Below are 15,370 nucleotides of genomic sequence, written 5' to 3' on the forward strand. Positions count from 1 at the left end.
AACTATAGCAATTTCCTATTATAATTTTCTCTTTTGTTCATTCATCTTCAGCCTTTTGCAAGCCTTTTTAGCACACCTAAAATTAAAAGATACCTATAATATAATCTATATTCCCATCAACATCTACAGAAAAAATTGCTGCTGCCACTCCTACAACCATATCCCCTATTATCACCACCATTACTGTCTAATGAACACCACTTATATGCTAGCAACTGTGCTAGATGATGTATCTCTTACGTTACTTAATCATAAATACCTCTACAATTTCCCATTTCACACTTGAAGAAACTGAAGCCAAGTGACTTTCCAAAAATAACACAGCTAGCATGTACTCACACAAGATGTACATCCCTGTTTCTGATGGAATGCACCACTCTTTCCAGTATACTATACTACTACTTCTCCACATTAAGTATGTCAACACCATATGCCATGTGATCCCAACATGCATATATGTCATGGATTTTTTTTCACAGTTCCTATTACATGGCATCTAAACTTTTAGGATTAAATGCAATAGGCACACAGTGAGGACAAAACTTTTCTTAAAATAATGCATGTCTTGTCGACAAAATACGATTTTGATTCTTAGCAGAAGTTTCTTCTTATAAATGCAATGCTTAAACAGGCTTGCCTATATCAGAAATTAGAAAAAGGGTTTATTTATATGTTAATTAAATATAGTGTGATAAGCACACATGGCTGTTACAGACAAGTTTTACATACTAATGAAATGTGGGACCAAAAAGAATTATAGGGACTATTTACCTCAGGCAATAAAACCATTCAGAAGATGTTATGATCTATGTAAGAATCACACATTCTGAAATTATTGGTCAAGGTTTTTAGAGTTTGCAAGAAAATGAATAATGAAAGAAAACTCCATGAAAAGGTTATCATTTGGTATCTGACTCTAGTAACAGCATCCTTCTTTTTAAGAGAACATATTAGTTTTAAAAAAAAAAGACTCTCTCAAGATTTCTTAATTTCAAATAAAAATGGAAACTGCAAATTACATTGCTACATTAAAAACACTGGAAAATAGTTACATTCACACTAAAACAGTAATAAAATTAAAATTATTTATTAAAATAACTCCCTATTTCAGAACCTCTTTCACTAATGCCTCTCAAGATTTTTGCCCTAAAAGCAAAATAATCCCTTTCTGGTTATCTCATGAACACGCTGTGTGAACTATACGTGAAACATAAAGTTGGTAGGTACACTTAAAAACAAATGTTCCATACTCAATCATGAGATGTTTGTTGAATAAAAGAGGAAATGGGTTAATTAATTAGTACACCTTCATTTCCTTAGGATTCCCAGAGTACCAGATGCATAACAAATATCAATGTCAACATACTTCTAAGGCCCCAAAAAACTACTCTGAAATAATACTGACTTACACCTTCTTAATCAGAGAGCTCATCTTAAAGCCATTTTTTTTTCTTTAAATAGGAAGACAAGAACTCATTCTATCAAGATCTAAAGTGCCCACAGTGCCAGGAGACATGCAAACCAATTACCCCTACCACAGATCCTCACCCTGTTCCCAGCCAATAGAGGTTGTCAGGCCTTTCTTAGCTGATACAACCACAAGGTTATTCTTGGATTCACAAACTGCCAGCATATCCCACCCTGTTAAGTACTCTGTGGACTCCTCTCTGCGGACAGTCACCTCAGAAGGCCAAATACTTTTTCCAAGCCCGAAATATAAAGCCATTTTATTGTTCTTTCCTCATAGCAGCTCAGAAATAAACTGTGCATAGGGGAATTGAATTTTGATTAGGTAACTAATCAAGTTTCCAATGTTAAAGGGAAAAGAAACACTTTTATGTCTCCCTGGAGAATCAAAAAAGTAAATGCAATGCCCTAATCTTTCCATAAATATTTCATCATCCAGTCTACAGTTTAGGTGATATTTTATTACCACAACAAAATTAGGGTAGAACTAGAATACCAAATGAAAATTACTTCTTTTTAAATTTCAGGGAATACAAAAAGAAGTAACAGGACTAGGCTATATAAAAGCATAAATAAAGAGAGATTCATCTTTGTTTACTGGAAATATGCTACACTAATTCATTTTCACCTAATAAGTTAATTGGGAATATGTTTTGTACTCTGTGAATAAGCAACATGATACAGACAAAGCCTCAGTATGTGAAATACTTCGGATTAAATATACACACCTCTTTCCTATTCAAATTTCCCAACATCAAAAACATACTCAATTTTCAAGGTCTAGATCTAGATCTTATCTTTTCCAGTAAGGCTTTCCTGATTCACTTCCTTTGCAACAGAAAGTTGCATCTCTCCCATCTCTAAGCCTATCTACACTCCTCATGTAATGCATTTTAAGATAGTTGTATCTATCTTAAAGTTGTATCTAACCTGTCTGATCTTCCCCACTAGATGACAAATTTATCTGTGGACAGGTACCACATCTGATTCACATTTCTATTTATTTACTGAATCAAATATAGTTCCTTTATATGGAACACAAGTATTCCCTAAATATTTCTGAAATAATATAAAATTCATATGACTCACACATTTTCGTTAAACTGTTCTTTCAATGAAAGTGAAACAATATAAAGCAATTTAGAAATGTTTAAACTTATTTTTCTTTTTTTCAGCATCAGGTTCATTGTTGATGCTTTCATTTTTAAATGAGTTTACATGTACTCATGATTAATTATAAATTTCACTCAAAAGAAGGTTAAAATTCAAAAGCCAATAGCTGCTTTGCAAGAAACATTAACATTCTTCTTATGGAAGACAACTTCCTGGAATATCCATAAAACTATGAAACGATACCAACAGTAATTGATTCTGGGACTGTCTGGGAGAAAAAGATAATTTACCTTCTTTTATTTATTTATTCATTTTAGAGACAGAGTCTTGCTCTGTTGCCCAGACTGGAGTGCAGTGGTGTGGTCACAGCTGACTATAACCTTGAACCCCAGAGCTCAAATGATCCTCAAACCTCAGCCTCCCCAGTAGCTGGAACTACAGAAGCATGCCACCATGTTCAGCTAATTATTTTTATTTTCTGTAGAGACAGGGTCTTACTACATTGCCCAGCTAGTCTCAAATACCTACCCCCAAGCTATCCTCTTGCCTTGGCCTCCCAAAGTGCTGGGATTATAGGCATGAGCCACCACATCCAGCCAATTTACATTCTAAATTGAAAGCTGCCTAGAGTCCATTTTGATGTCAAAAAAAAAGATAGTTCAAATTATTTCATTTCTGGAAAATCATAAACTAATGTAATTATCAAAATATCATCAACTTAAGCCTTAAAATATAGTTAAAAGTAGACTTCTAACTACCTTTCATTTGTGAAGAACTGGAATAATATCCTCTGATCTTTTTAAAGGTGAGTTTCTTATTAATGATTTAAATTATAAAGTGAATCAATTTGACCTATATAAAATTTGTTCTACTGGAAATTTTAGTAATATGAATATTGAAGTTTTGTTTTCATAAGTTTTATGCTGCTGTAATAACATAAAAATTCTCCACGTTTGCCTATTCAAATCCACGAGTTGTAAAATAAAGTATCAGAAGACATACTAGAAGTTTCCTTCAGGTTGGATACTCTCTTTATCACCAAAAGATGAAGAAGAGGTTCTTCAAAGGGGTTCAGGCAAAAATAGTGACATAATCTCCCATGTCAAACTAGAGTTTATCTCCATCCTTTACAGTTTTGCAGCATAAACAGAAACATGACCCACAGGTAGAAACCACTCTAAATTTTATTTAATCTTAATATTAATTTCACCAGAAGTATATCATACCTTGAGAACATTACTCTAAAAAAAAAAAAAAAGTCAATAAATGACAAGTACTGTATTTCCACTTATATGCCATACCTAGAGAAGTCAGATTCATTAAGATACAAAGCTGAAATGTGGTTGCCAAGGGCTAGGTGAGAGGATGGGGAGATGTTTAATAGGTATAGAGTTTCCGTTTTGCAAGATAAAAAGAGTTCTAGAGATTGGTTGCATAGCAATGTTAATGTACTTAACAATGTTGAACTGTACACTTAAAAATAGTTAAGATAGTAAATTTTATGTTAGGTGTATTTTACAATTCAATATTTTTTAACATAAAATTAAAAGTGTATTATGGCCAAATGGTCCTAATGGTCCCTATGCTCAACTGAGTCAACAAGATATAAAGATACAACGTGTGATTTATGAATGCAAAAAAGATGTATTCGCTCTGAATAGGATTGTGGAAGAAGATAACTAGAATTATGTCCATGCTTACAGTCTGAGAAAGTCAACAACACGTTTTCTTTCCTGATTCAGTTTCAAGAAAATCTTATTTAGTTTGTCACACTACCTTGCATTTTCTAAATCTGCTCACATAATCATTTATTCATGCAACAGTCATTAACCATCATTTCATGTATGTACTATATTCACAGCACTTTATTAGGAGATATGTGTTAGTGTTATTATTTAAAAAAAAAAAATTGTCACAGGATACTATGACCTCTGCAAACAGAGTAATACCCTCCAAATTGGTCACCAGAAGGCCCTCCAGTATGGGTAAGCGACAATGACTCATCAGTAGGGAGAAAAGAATGCCAGACTTCTTTACCCAATGACACTCCCCAGTGAAAAATGGGAATTGGAAAACTTCTGGAGACCATGAATTTCCTGTTGCACCATCAAGTGGGGCAGAGAACACAAAAGGAACAAGGCCCAAGGAAAGCAGGAATGACCCAGGGTTAGCAAGAGAATAAAGTACCAAAGGCATCAGTTAAAGCATGCAGAGCATAAGGAGGTCCTAGGGAAGAATGCTTCTGCCAACAGGATTGTCATACAATTTGTCACACTGTTTTGCAACATTGTTCTAAATGAAGGCAGGTGACTGTGCTTTCTGTGCTCTAGGAAAACAGCAGTTTCTGTAGATGGGGACTAGGTACATATTGAAGATTCAGTTGGCATCCTATGTGATCTAAACCACTGCTGACCTAAAATTGTTCACTCAGTCACTTTTTATTTTTAGCCTTACTGAGAAGCCATAAAATTACTGTGAAACCAAAGGTCAGGAATAATTAGAAGACAACAGATAATCCATGCAATCAAATTCAGAAACACCGAAAACGTATTTTCATACTTTACTCAATTACAGTCCATCTACATGTTACAGCAAGCTTTTCAGAGTCAAACTCTCAATCATCAAATAACCTAACTAAACTTAGATACAAGCAAGCAAATCGCCAGATGCTATATTAACAGCCTTTCTTTTCTTTCTTATTTATTTATTTATTTATTTATTTATTTATTTATTTATTTTTTGAGGCACAGTCTCACTCTGTCGCCAGGCTGGAGGGCAGTGGTACAATCTTGGCTCACTGCAGCCTCCGCCTCCCGGGTTCAAGTGATTCTCCTGCCTCAGCCTCTCGAGTACCTGGGACTATAGGTGTGTGCCACCACGCCCAGCTAATTTTTGTATTTTTAGTAGAGACAGGGTTTCACCATGTTGGCTAGGATGGTCTCGATCTCTTGACCTCATGATCCACCCGCCTCAGCCTCCCAAAGTGCTGGGATTACAGGCGTGAGCCACCGCACCCGGCCTAGTAACAGCTTTTCTAAGAGGGCAAGAAGAATCAACAGAGATTCCATCAACAGAGTTTTTCCATTTATACTATAAAATATTTTAAATACTGCAATATTTCAAATATACTAACTATAATTCAATATTTTCTTATTGATTCTGGAGATAATCTAGGAATATAAATGAGTATCAATTCTCATTGTTCAGTAAACATACAATTGTCAAAGGATTTCTTAATGAACAGATATGGTAAAACAAGAGTTTATTTCCAGATATTGAAAGTAAATGAACTCTACATGCAACGTGGTATCCTGGACTGTATCCTCAACAGAAAAAGGATATTAGTTAAAAAAAAAAAAAATGTTAAATCCAAATAAATCTGTAGTTAGCTCACAGTATTGTACAGTCAGTTCTGCTATAACGTTTTAAAATGAAAATTTGTTCCAATGAATGGATATATTAGGAAACAACTTAAGTGTAACACAAATTTCCCATTTACTGATGCACAATTTCATCTTTCAGAAGCATCAGGTGAACATGGAAAACTGCCCCCTGCTGAACCAAGCCACCCTGGATTCCGTGTGCATGTACATTCCTCAAACATCTACCAGCCATTTCAGTTCACCAAGTGTGTGAGAAGCAACTCCCATCCACAGCTAGTGTTACAACTCTCCATCAGATTTCTGATCACTTTCCTTTCTCCACTTCCCAGTAGCTCACAAACTGCAACTCTTCTGATACCCAGCTTCCATAAACAAGGTCTTATCCAGGTATTTTTCAAGGTAAAGGGCCATATTTTAGTATGTAAGTATTTCTTAACCATTCAACACATGTAAAACTATGCTGCAATTTTTTTTTTTTTTTTTTTGAGACAGAGTCTCACTCTGTCATCAGGTTGGAGTGCAGCGCGTGATCTAGACTCACTGCAACCTCTGCCTCATGGGTTCAAGTGATTCTCCTGCCTCAGCCTCCTGAGTAGCTGGGATTACAGGTGTGTGCCACCACGCCCAGCTAATTTTTGTATTTTTAGTAGAGATGGGGTTTCATCATGTTGGCCAGGCTGGTCTCAAACTCCTGACCTCAGGTGATCTGCCTACCTTGGCCTCCCAAAGTGCTGGGATTACAGGCGTGAGTCACCGCACCCAGCCTATGCTACAATTTTTGTTAGGTTACTAAATATGTTCCAGTGAGCAAACTTCTTCAGTACTATACCATTAATCCCCTTTTCTCATATGCCCTGTGGTTTTCACTAAATAATTCTGTATAATGCAGTGACTTTTAGGAATTCATGTGTCACATTACAGCAGAACGGACTATTCCAGTGCTAATTTCTAATTCTGACAAATATGCTGTGGTCATATAAGAAGAAAAAAAAAAAACCTAGGTGAATAGCATATAAGAATTATCTGTGTTACCTTTGCAACTGTTCTGTATACATATTCCAGTAAGAAGCTTAAAGCAAGGAGTATATGAAGTATATAAGCACATAAAGCCAAGGCTTCAGCATGGGACTCTGTAGTAATAATAATTGCTAACACTAAAGTAACACTTAGTTGGTGCCAAGTACTTTCCTCAGTAGTTGACACACATTAACTCATTAATCATTCTCACAACACTATGAAGTAAATACTATGAGCATATCCATTTTACAAGTGAGAAGACTGCAGTGCAGTTAAGAAACCCAAGATCACAAACCTAGGCAGCTAGAGAGTCAAAGCTCTTACTCCTATGCTACACTATTTCAACAGACAACTGCTCACAATACAATTTTAACCAAATTGTATTCATCACTCGGGAAATATTTTTAAATAGAAAAAGAGCAAAAATGAAAAATCTAAATAATCTGTCTGAAACATGCTATAGGCACCAAAACATACCCCAATGACAAAATGTTTCTTCTAACAGAAAATCTCTATTATCTCAAGTTGTGGAAGCTAACAAAGCCTGTAAGAAATGTCACCTTTGTACTTTAAAACAGCCAACTAGAATATCAAATGAAAACATTTTATAACAGTTACAAACTCAGAACAGGTGGCTATAAAAAGATGCATCACCTATGACAGCAAATGTAATTTCAAAGCTTTATAAAACTTGCTCACATTTCATCAATGTCAAATACACATGATGATTTAAGACTGACAATATAAAACACAAAAATAGCACATAATTTAGAAGTTTCCCAGCTTTCATAATCATAAAATGTGTTTGAATCGAAAGTGGTTAATCAAATGTTGGTTAAATGTCAAGGCAAAAGTTCTGCCAGTGGGATCTCAAAACAGAGCAGGCAATAGGTCAACTTGGCATAACTTACTATTGTTTTGCAAAATTTAATATAGCTTGAAACTCTAAAATCTAAAATTCTATCTATCCTCCTATGTACTTAATTTGTGGTCCCTAAGTCACTCATTCATTCAAAAAAATACTTCCTGAGCTACTGGTTTGTACTAGGCACTGTTCTTAGTACTGCAGCTACATTCATGAGCAAGAGGCAAAGTCTTTCTTTATGGATCTTACATTTACCCATTCATTTATTCATTCATTCAACAAGTATTTAATGAGTGCCTACAACATTCCAGGCAATATTCTAATTGCAGGAGATAAGGATGGAAACAAAACACACAAAATCGCTGTCCACTGGAGCTGCTACTTCAGAAGGGGAAACAGACAATAAATAAGTAAAACACAAATTAATTAGATTACTATATAATAAATGCTAGGAAGAAAATAAAGCAGAGAAGGAAGATTTAAAATGAGAGTAGAATTTTAAATAAATTTTTAAATAGGAAGGCCAAGGAAGATCAGATAAAGTAGAGAAGACAAATAACCATGTAACATATTAGGAGTAAGTACTATGAAGAGAAACAGAATAAAGGCAGAAAGCGAGGGCAAAGTGAAGCTTATATGAAAAATGTGGTCAGGGAAGACCTTTATGAAGAGATTAAGTTGAGTAGAGATTCAGAATGAAGTAAGAGACCCAGTCACAGGATGGCACAGGAGAAGGGCACACTAAATTAAAAAGACCCAGGGCAGGAGCAGGCTTGGCAAGGTCAAGGAATAGTCAGAGGCCTGTGTGGCAGGAGTGGAGAGCGCAGGGGGCTCAAAGCAATCCTCCTAACAGCTGGCTGAAGACTGCACAGCGAGACAGGCATTTGGGGAGTCATACACGTAGAGTCTAGTGACTTGTTTCAATTCAAGTCACTAATTGACTTGAAATCAATTCAACAGATTATTAAAAAGTCATTATTACTTGCAAAATATAAGTGGAGGAGTTAAAGAAAAGAGCAGAATGAAACAGGCTGAGCCACTGAGCAATGTACACTCTCAGAAGAAGAATAAGGCACACACATGGAAAGCTAACAGCCATCCAAGACAGTCAGGGAATGTCAAGGTCATTTTATTAGTTTTCAGCATTGCTACTGAGGAGAAAAAAGAAAAGAGCAGAATGAACGGCAATTACTTATTTAGGGTATGTTTAACTTTTCTTTCTTCCTCGTTTGACAGCATGATGCTGTAACGGGCAGTGCTACTGCTTTGTAAAGCATCCCTGATCACTCCTGCTGAAGAGGAGCTATGCTCTACTCATCCTCAGTCCCTACCACAGCTCCAGGCACGTTGGAGGTGCCCAGCCAATGGTGCGTGGAAAACGGAGGAAAGCACTCACGCACCAACAAACAGGACACTGCTCATCTGAACTAATGCTTCCAAGTGATTTGAAAATGAATATCAAGTATTCAAAGAACCCTGACGATGGAAATAATTTCTATAAGTATATCTTACTGCTCCACTTGTCATTTAGGGTAAAGTTTCAATTAGAATAAAAGAGTTCCATCCTTAACGATGGGTTGAAACAGCAGTTGAACCCTTCAGGACCTCGGTAAACACAGACCTGGGCTTCTTCCAGGTTAGCAAGTGAAAGGCCATCTGCACTCCCTGCAGGATACTTCAAAACCTCTTTTTTAAATGACACAAGAGGACCTAATTTATGCAGTCGGTAAACATTTTCAGTATACTCACTATACAAGCACCACCCTAACCGGGATCTGAACATAAGGAAGAGATGGTCTCTGTCTTTAAGAGCTAGTCTGGTATTTATTAGAGAAGGAAATGAGGGAGAAAGGCAGAAATAAGTATGACTAAAACACAATGTAAAAGGTGTTACACAATGAAAATAAAGAATTATGTAACTTACAGAAATCCTTATAGAAGAGGTTCTGCCTGAAGCACAACTGTGATTTTGCTTTGCAGTAACTATGATATGATTTAGATGTTTGTTCCCTCCAAATCTCACACTCAAATGTGATTCCCAATGCTGGAGGTGGCGTTTGGATGGGGGGCAACCGGATATGAGGGTAGATTCCTCATTAGTGGTTCAGCACTATCCCCTTGGTGATGAGTGAGTTCTCACTCAGGTAGTTCCCGTTAAGAGTCTGGGACCTCCGCCTTCTCTCTCTTGCTTCCCTCTCACCATGTGAGGGCGCCTGCTGCCCCTTCACCTTCCGCCATGACTGGAAACCTCCTGAGGCTCTCACCAGAAGCAGATGCCAGCGCTAGGCTTCTTGTACAGTCTGCGCAACTGTGAGCCAATTAAACCTTCTCTCTTTATAAATTACCCAGTCTCAGGTATTTCTCTGTGGCAACACAAACAGACTAATATAAACCTAAATTATGAAAGGACAGAGATATTATTGTAACCTATTGTTCATTCTATTTACTACTATAGAAAAAAAATGGTGTGAAAGCCTTTCTTGAGAATAAAGGTTAATTTTTAAAAACTATTTTTTCCAAATGTGTTTAAAAATGAGCATAACTTAAGAACTCATAAGAAATCAGTCTCTTCAAAGTTTGTCTAAACAACATATCCCCAAACAATGATTCAAAATAACATTATATTCTTTTCATCATACCCTGCTGCAATAGGGTATGACTAAACTATTGATCACAATTTAAACCGGTGCTTGTGGCAGGCCCCATAAAGGAACCACAGGGCATTCAAAGGTAGTGTGGCACTGAGTACTGTGCAACTCTTTCGCAAACCAACTTTCAAATTTCAGGTTAAAATCAAATGCTTATCTAAGCAATCATCAGGAAACACTGACAATAAATGCATCCAAATCTGAGGAGATGGGGGAGGCCCTTCAGGGTGGTATGGCCTAGAGAAATGTATCCAAATCTAAGGAGAAACTGCCTTTAAAAAAACCGTTAAGAGACAGTAGCTCTTTTCTCTATACTAACAATTTACAGTAGGAAAGGTAATTTCCATTCAGATTAGATTCATTCTGCAAAGAGGCAGAGAACAATAGATATAATTATATTCTGAAAACATGTATAAAATATATTTATAAAATATCATTTACATTATCCCTCACTATACAGATCTAAAATTATTTGAAAATGAAAAAAGCATCCTGAGCTTTTTCTTTTTCTTTTCTTTTTTTTTTTTTTTTTAAAGATAGAGTCTCACTCTGTTGCCCAGGCTGGAGTGCAGTGGCATGATCTCGGCTCACTGCAAGCTCTGCCTCCTGGGTTCACACCATTCTCCTGCCTCCTGAGTAGCTGGACTCAGTAGCTACTGAGTAGCTGGACTACAGGCTCCTGAGTAGCTGGACTACAGGCGCCCGCCACCACGCCTGGCTAATTTTTTATATTTTTAGTAGAGACATGGTTTCACCGTGTTAGCCAGGATGGTCTTGATCTCCTGACCTCGTGGTCCGCCCGACTCGGCCTCCCAAAGTGCTGAGATTACAAGGAGTGAGCCACCATGCTCAGCCCTTTTTCTTGATTTTTATCAAAACAAAGAGTTACTTTTCAAGGACTAACACTAACGTAAACTAAGGAGTTTATAATATATTCTTGGTGCTTACTGACTTACAACTTTAAGTAAATACAGGTTCAAATTCTGGCTGCACATATATAGATTTCAGCAGGCTACTAAACTTCTGTAAATCTCAGCTCTCTGTAATAACACGATAATACCAAAATTACTTGAAGACCAGAAATAAATAAGTGCCAAATACATAGTAATTACTCTATACATGTCGACCATCATCATTAATACCCATGCCTAGAAATAGGATATTGAGTGGAGGCAGCAAGGGAGGAATGAGGAAGCCAAATGATCCCCGTAATTTGAATAACATCTCTTAGCACCGTAAGTTTCCAGTAGCTGAAATTAGTAAAAATGATTTCAGTCAGAATTATCTTAACAGTGCACTACAGGGTACTTTACAGTATACTATAGTTAGCAACCAGATATAATAATTATCAATTCTGGTGTTTAACTAAAAATATGCAAAGTGAGTAAGACAGGGACTGTCAACCCATTTTAAAGATGAGTAACTCAAATGCAGAAAAGACAAATCATGTAGTTAACCATTGAGCCACACTTACTAGTGGGCTAGCTCACTGCAGGTAAAGGTTCACACAAATGGATGTGTCATCTTACTCTTTTGTCTTCTGCCTCTGTTCAGTAACGACCTAAGCAAGGTATGCTCAGCCCTCCTGTTTTCTCCCAGGTGCCATTCAGGTCTGGGGCAAATGGCCTACCTGTTTTTGAGTTATCAGTGAGACAAATGTACTCCCTCTCCTTTATTCTCAGGAACAGATGTTCTGGCCTCTGGAAGACTACCAGGTGGTAGGACTCAATGGTTCCAACACAGGCTTTGACACTATATCACATGCTGCAACCCAATTATCAAATCGCCGTGAACTGAGAGGAGGAGCATTAGTCTAATGGCAAAGCAATATTTCAGTTTCCCATTTGTCTTTGTGCCTGTGGTATTTCCTATGAAGAAAGGGTTGCTGAGCAAAGGAAGATGCAGTATCCCTGGGTTTCTGGGTCTTCCCATCTAATACTGTCAAAAACACACTTCAATTTCTAAAAGATACAACTACCTCAGACATACATTATCCTAAAACCTGTTCTTAACCAGAAAACAGTACGTACTAAATACAAAGAAGTAAAATCAGGAGGCTTTCAAAAAAAAGGAAAAAGTTGTGCTCATTAAGTTAAGGTAATCCTGTTATGCTAGAAACACTTTGGCTTCAGGACCATTTACAATAACTTAATTTTTTATCAGGAAAAAAGTTTAAATATATTACATTAAAATTATTTTTTTTTAATTTTAAGGTGTTCAGCATGACAAAAAATTATCAATATATAGAAACAAGGTAAAATTCTGTTAACATAGTCACATACCAAGCTTCGGGCAGCAAAACAGAATATTCATGTGGAGAAGTGGTCTCTGGAAAGTTGGAGAGAATCGCAAGGCGATGAGGAAGCAGGTCGGAGCCATGATAAGTAAACAGAATTTCTAGAGCTTGTACATTACTTTCCTGTACAAAAGGCAAGGGGTAAGTTTCTAATGTAAATCTAAGAAATAAAGGAGTGATTTTATATGACAACATTCAAAACTTAACTTTGTCATGCAGCTCTGATATGAAGCACTTTGAAATGACCCTGGTTTTTCCTAGCCTATATCCTGTTTTTCAATCTAAGGCTATGAAAATTATTTATTTTTAAAACTCAGAATGATGGATATTAAATTAAAATTTTCCCTACACTTATTAATATTAAAACAAAAAAGAAAATGTAATATATGCACACAATAACATTAACTGCACAGCTCAAAGATTTAGAGAGTGTTAATAACCATAATTATTTTATTTACCAAAAGCAAATTACCTGAGCATAAGTTCTAGCTGAGAGAACAATATTCTGATTTCTGAATTTCTTAAAGAATTCAGCATCATATCTCTGTTCAGATGCATGAGGCACTCCTAGGATTTCCTGAGGGGAAACAGTGATTTAATGAAAAGGCTTTTAAATATGGGTGACAAGAAAATATGAAAAACCTTTACAACTCTGCCTGCCTAAATAAATAAGGCCTGAATTAATTAATTCCAACCATCAATTGTTAACTAAAGTACCACATTTGCATTCTTGCCTTTATTTTGAAAAGTGCTATATTAATAAATGTTATTTTTTTTAATCCAGAAGTAAATGAAATAGGCAGTAAAAATTAAGTTAATTACATTAGGACAACCAAAATCAACCACTGGGTAAAAATAAGCAACAGTTATGCATGACAATGTATTATGAGCACCTGAACCTCTGTAGGTGAACTTTAATATTACCACTTCTAGGGTGACCTATGTCAAATGCAGATTGAACCATTCATTCATTCAACAAATATTTACTGAATGCCACTCACCATGTGCTAAGGGAACTGTGACAGGCACTGTGATACAATGAATAATACACTTTTCCCACTCTCTAAGTAGCTTAAAATCTAGGAATAGGTGAGGGGAAATACTCAGTAAGGTGCCACAACTAGTTCTGGGAGGACAGAGAAGTGGCCCACAAGCTGAAACATAAAAGACAACGAGAAGTTAGCCTTGGAATTGCAAGCGTAGGTCTCCCCACTACAAAGTACGACTTAGGGCTCATGTCCGCCATGTTTAATACCGAATCCCAGATTCCTAGCACACTGCCTGTCAGTATTCTTCTGACCACATTTATAAATAGTCAATAAATATTTGTTGACTGAATTAATTTACAGAGACAGGAAAGAGAAGAATGAGGAGATGTGGAGGAGGTGAGGGAGGGAGGAGGGAGGAAGGAGAGCTGAGAAGTTCACTTGTAGATGGGTTAAGCTGGTAACTGCGGCATGTCTAAAAGGGGCTACACAGTGAGCAGGTGAATACACAAGTCAGGAGTTCTGGACTAAGATGTGGGTTAGAGATATATGGCATAGGATTATTAATACGGAAGTATTATTCCAAGGGAGATTAAACAGAATGAGTTTGAAAGAGCCTGAGGAACAACATTATTTAAAGGATGAACAAGGAAAAGGGAACCTGCATCTGAAAAGTAGATGGAGGAACAGTCAGAGAAGTAAAGAGAAAAAGAATTTAATGCATACTCATGGAAACCAAAAGAAGAAAAGTATTTCACAAATGTTCTAGCCAGGCACGGTGGCTCACGCCTGTAATCCCAACACTTTGGCAGGCTGAAGTGGGAGGATCGCTTGAGTCCAAGAGTTTGAGAACAGCCTGGGCAAGATGGCAAGACCTCATCTCTACCAAAAAAAAAATTAGCTGGGCATGGTGCCATGTATCTGTAGTCCCAGCTACTTGGGAGACTGAGATGGGAGAACAGCTTGAGCCCAGGGAGTCAAGATTGCAGTGACCTATCATTGTGCCACTACACTCCAGCCTGGGCAACAGAGCAAGACCCTGTTTCACAAAAAAAGCTCTCAGTTCCTTGACTCCTCATGCACGACAATTATTTCCTCTATTTCATCTCAGTTACACATCCTGTCACAAAACCCTGGATCTCTATCATCATCAAAAGACACTGTGTGAAACACTTCAACGTCTAGCCCCGACTCTGTGATTACCGCGCCTCATCTGCCTACTCACACACTAAGCGGCATTCCAACTCCTCCGCAACCTCACGGAGGCATCCAATCCACCGCGCCTCATCTTCCCACTCACACACTAAGCGGCATTTCAGCTCCTCCGCAACCTCACAGAGGCATCCAATCCACTCACTCTACTTCTTTGTTCACTTTCCATTTCCCCTCAAAGTCCCTCATTCCTTCTAATCAGCTTAAAGTGTCTGGTCCACGGCTATAAAAGGGCTTCTTAATCCCTGGCCTCTTTCCCTTTATTGCATTCATCCAGCAAATCAGTCCCTAACCAGTCAAACCCAGCTATGATCTCTGAACACAAGCTATGAAGTCACTGAAGATAAGTCACAAAACCAAGCTAACAGTTCCCATTTTAATTT

General features: G+C 37.1%; 1 protein-coding gene across 2 annotated transcripts in view; it reads right to left on the minus strand.

Annotated features, from left to right (window-relative positions):
• The window catches only part of NBAS (NBAS subunit of NRZ tethering complex), a 414,675-nt gene that overhangs the window by 270,839 nt on the left and 128,466 nt on the right, over positions 1-15,370 (minus strand). For both annotated transcript variants that reach the window (XM_038006212.2, XM_038006211.2), the window contains exons 20-21: positions 13,262-13,366; positions 12,776-12,912 (exon numbers count right to left, since the gene is read on the minus strand). In XM_038006212.2, coding sequence (XP_037862140.2) covers positions 12,776-12,912; positions 13,262-13,366 — 242 coding nt within the window. The remainder of the gene's footprint in view (positions 1-12,775; positions 12,913-13,261; positions 13,367-15,370) is intronic.

Source organism: Chlorocebus sabaeus, chromosome 14 (assembly GCF_047675955.1).
Source record: "Chlorocebus sabaeus isolate Y175 chromosome 14, mChlSab1.0.hap1, whole genome shotgun sequence".
Classification (NCBI taxonomy): Eukaryota; Metazoa; Chordata; class Mammalia; order Primates; family Cercopithecidae; genus Chlorocebus; species Chlorocebus sabaeus.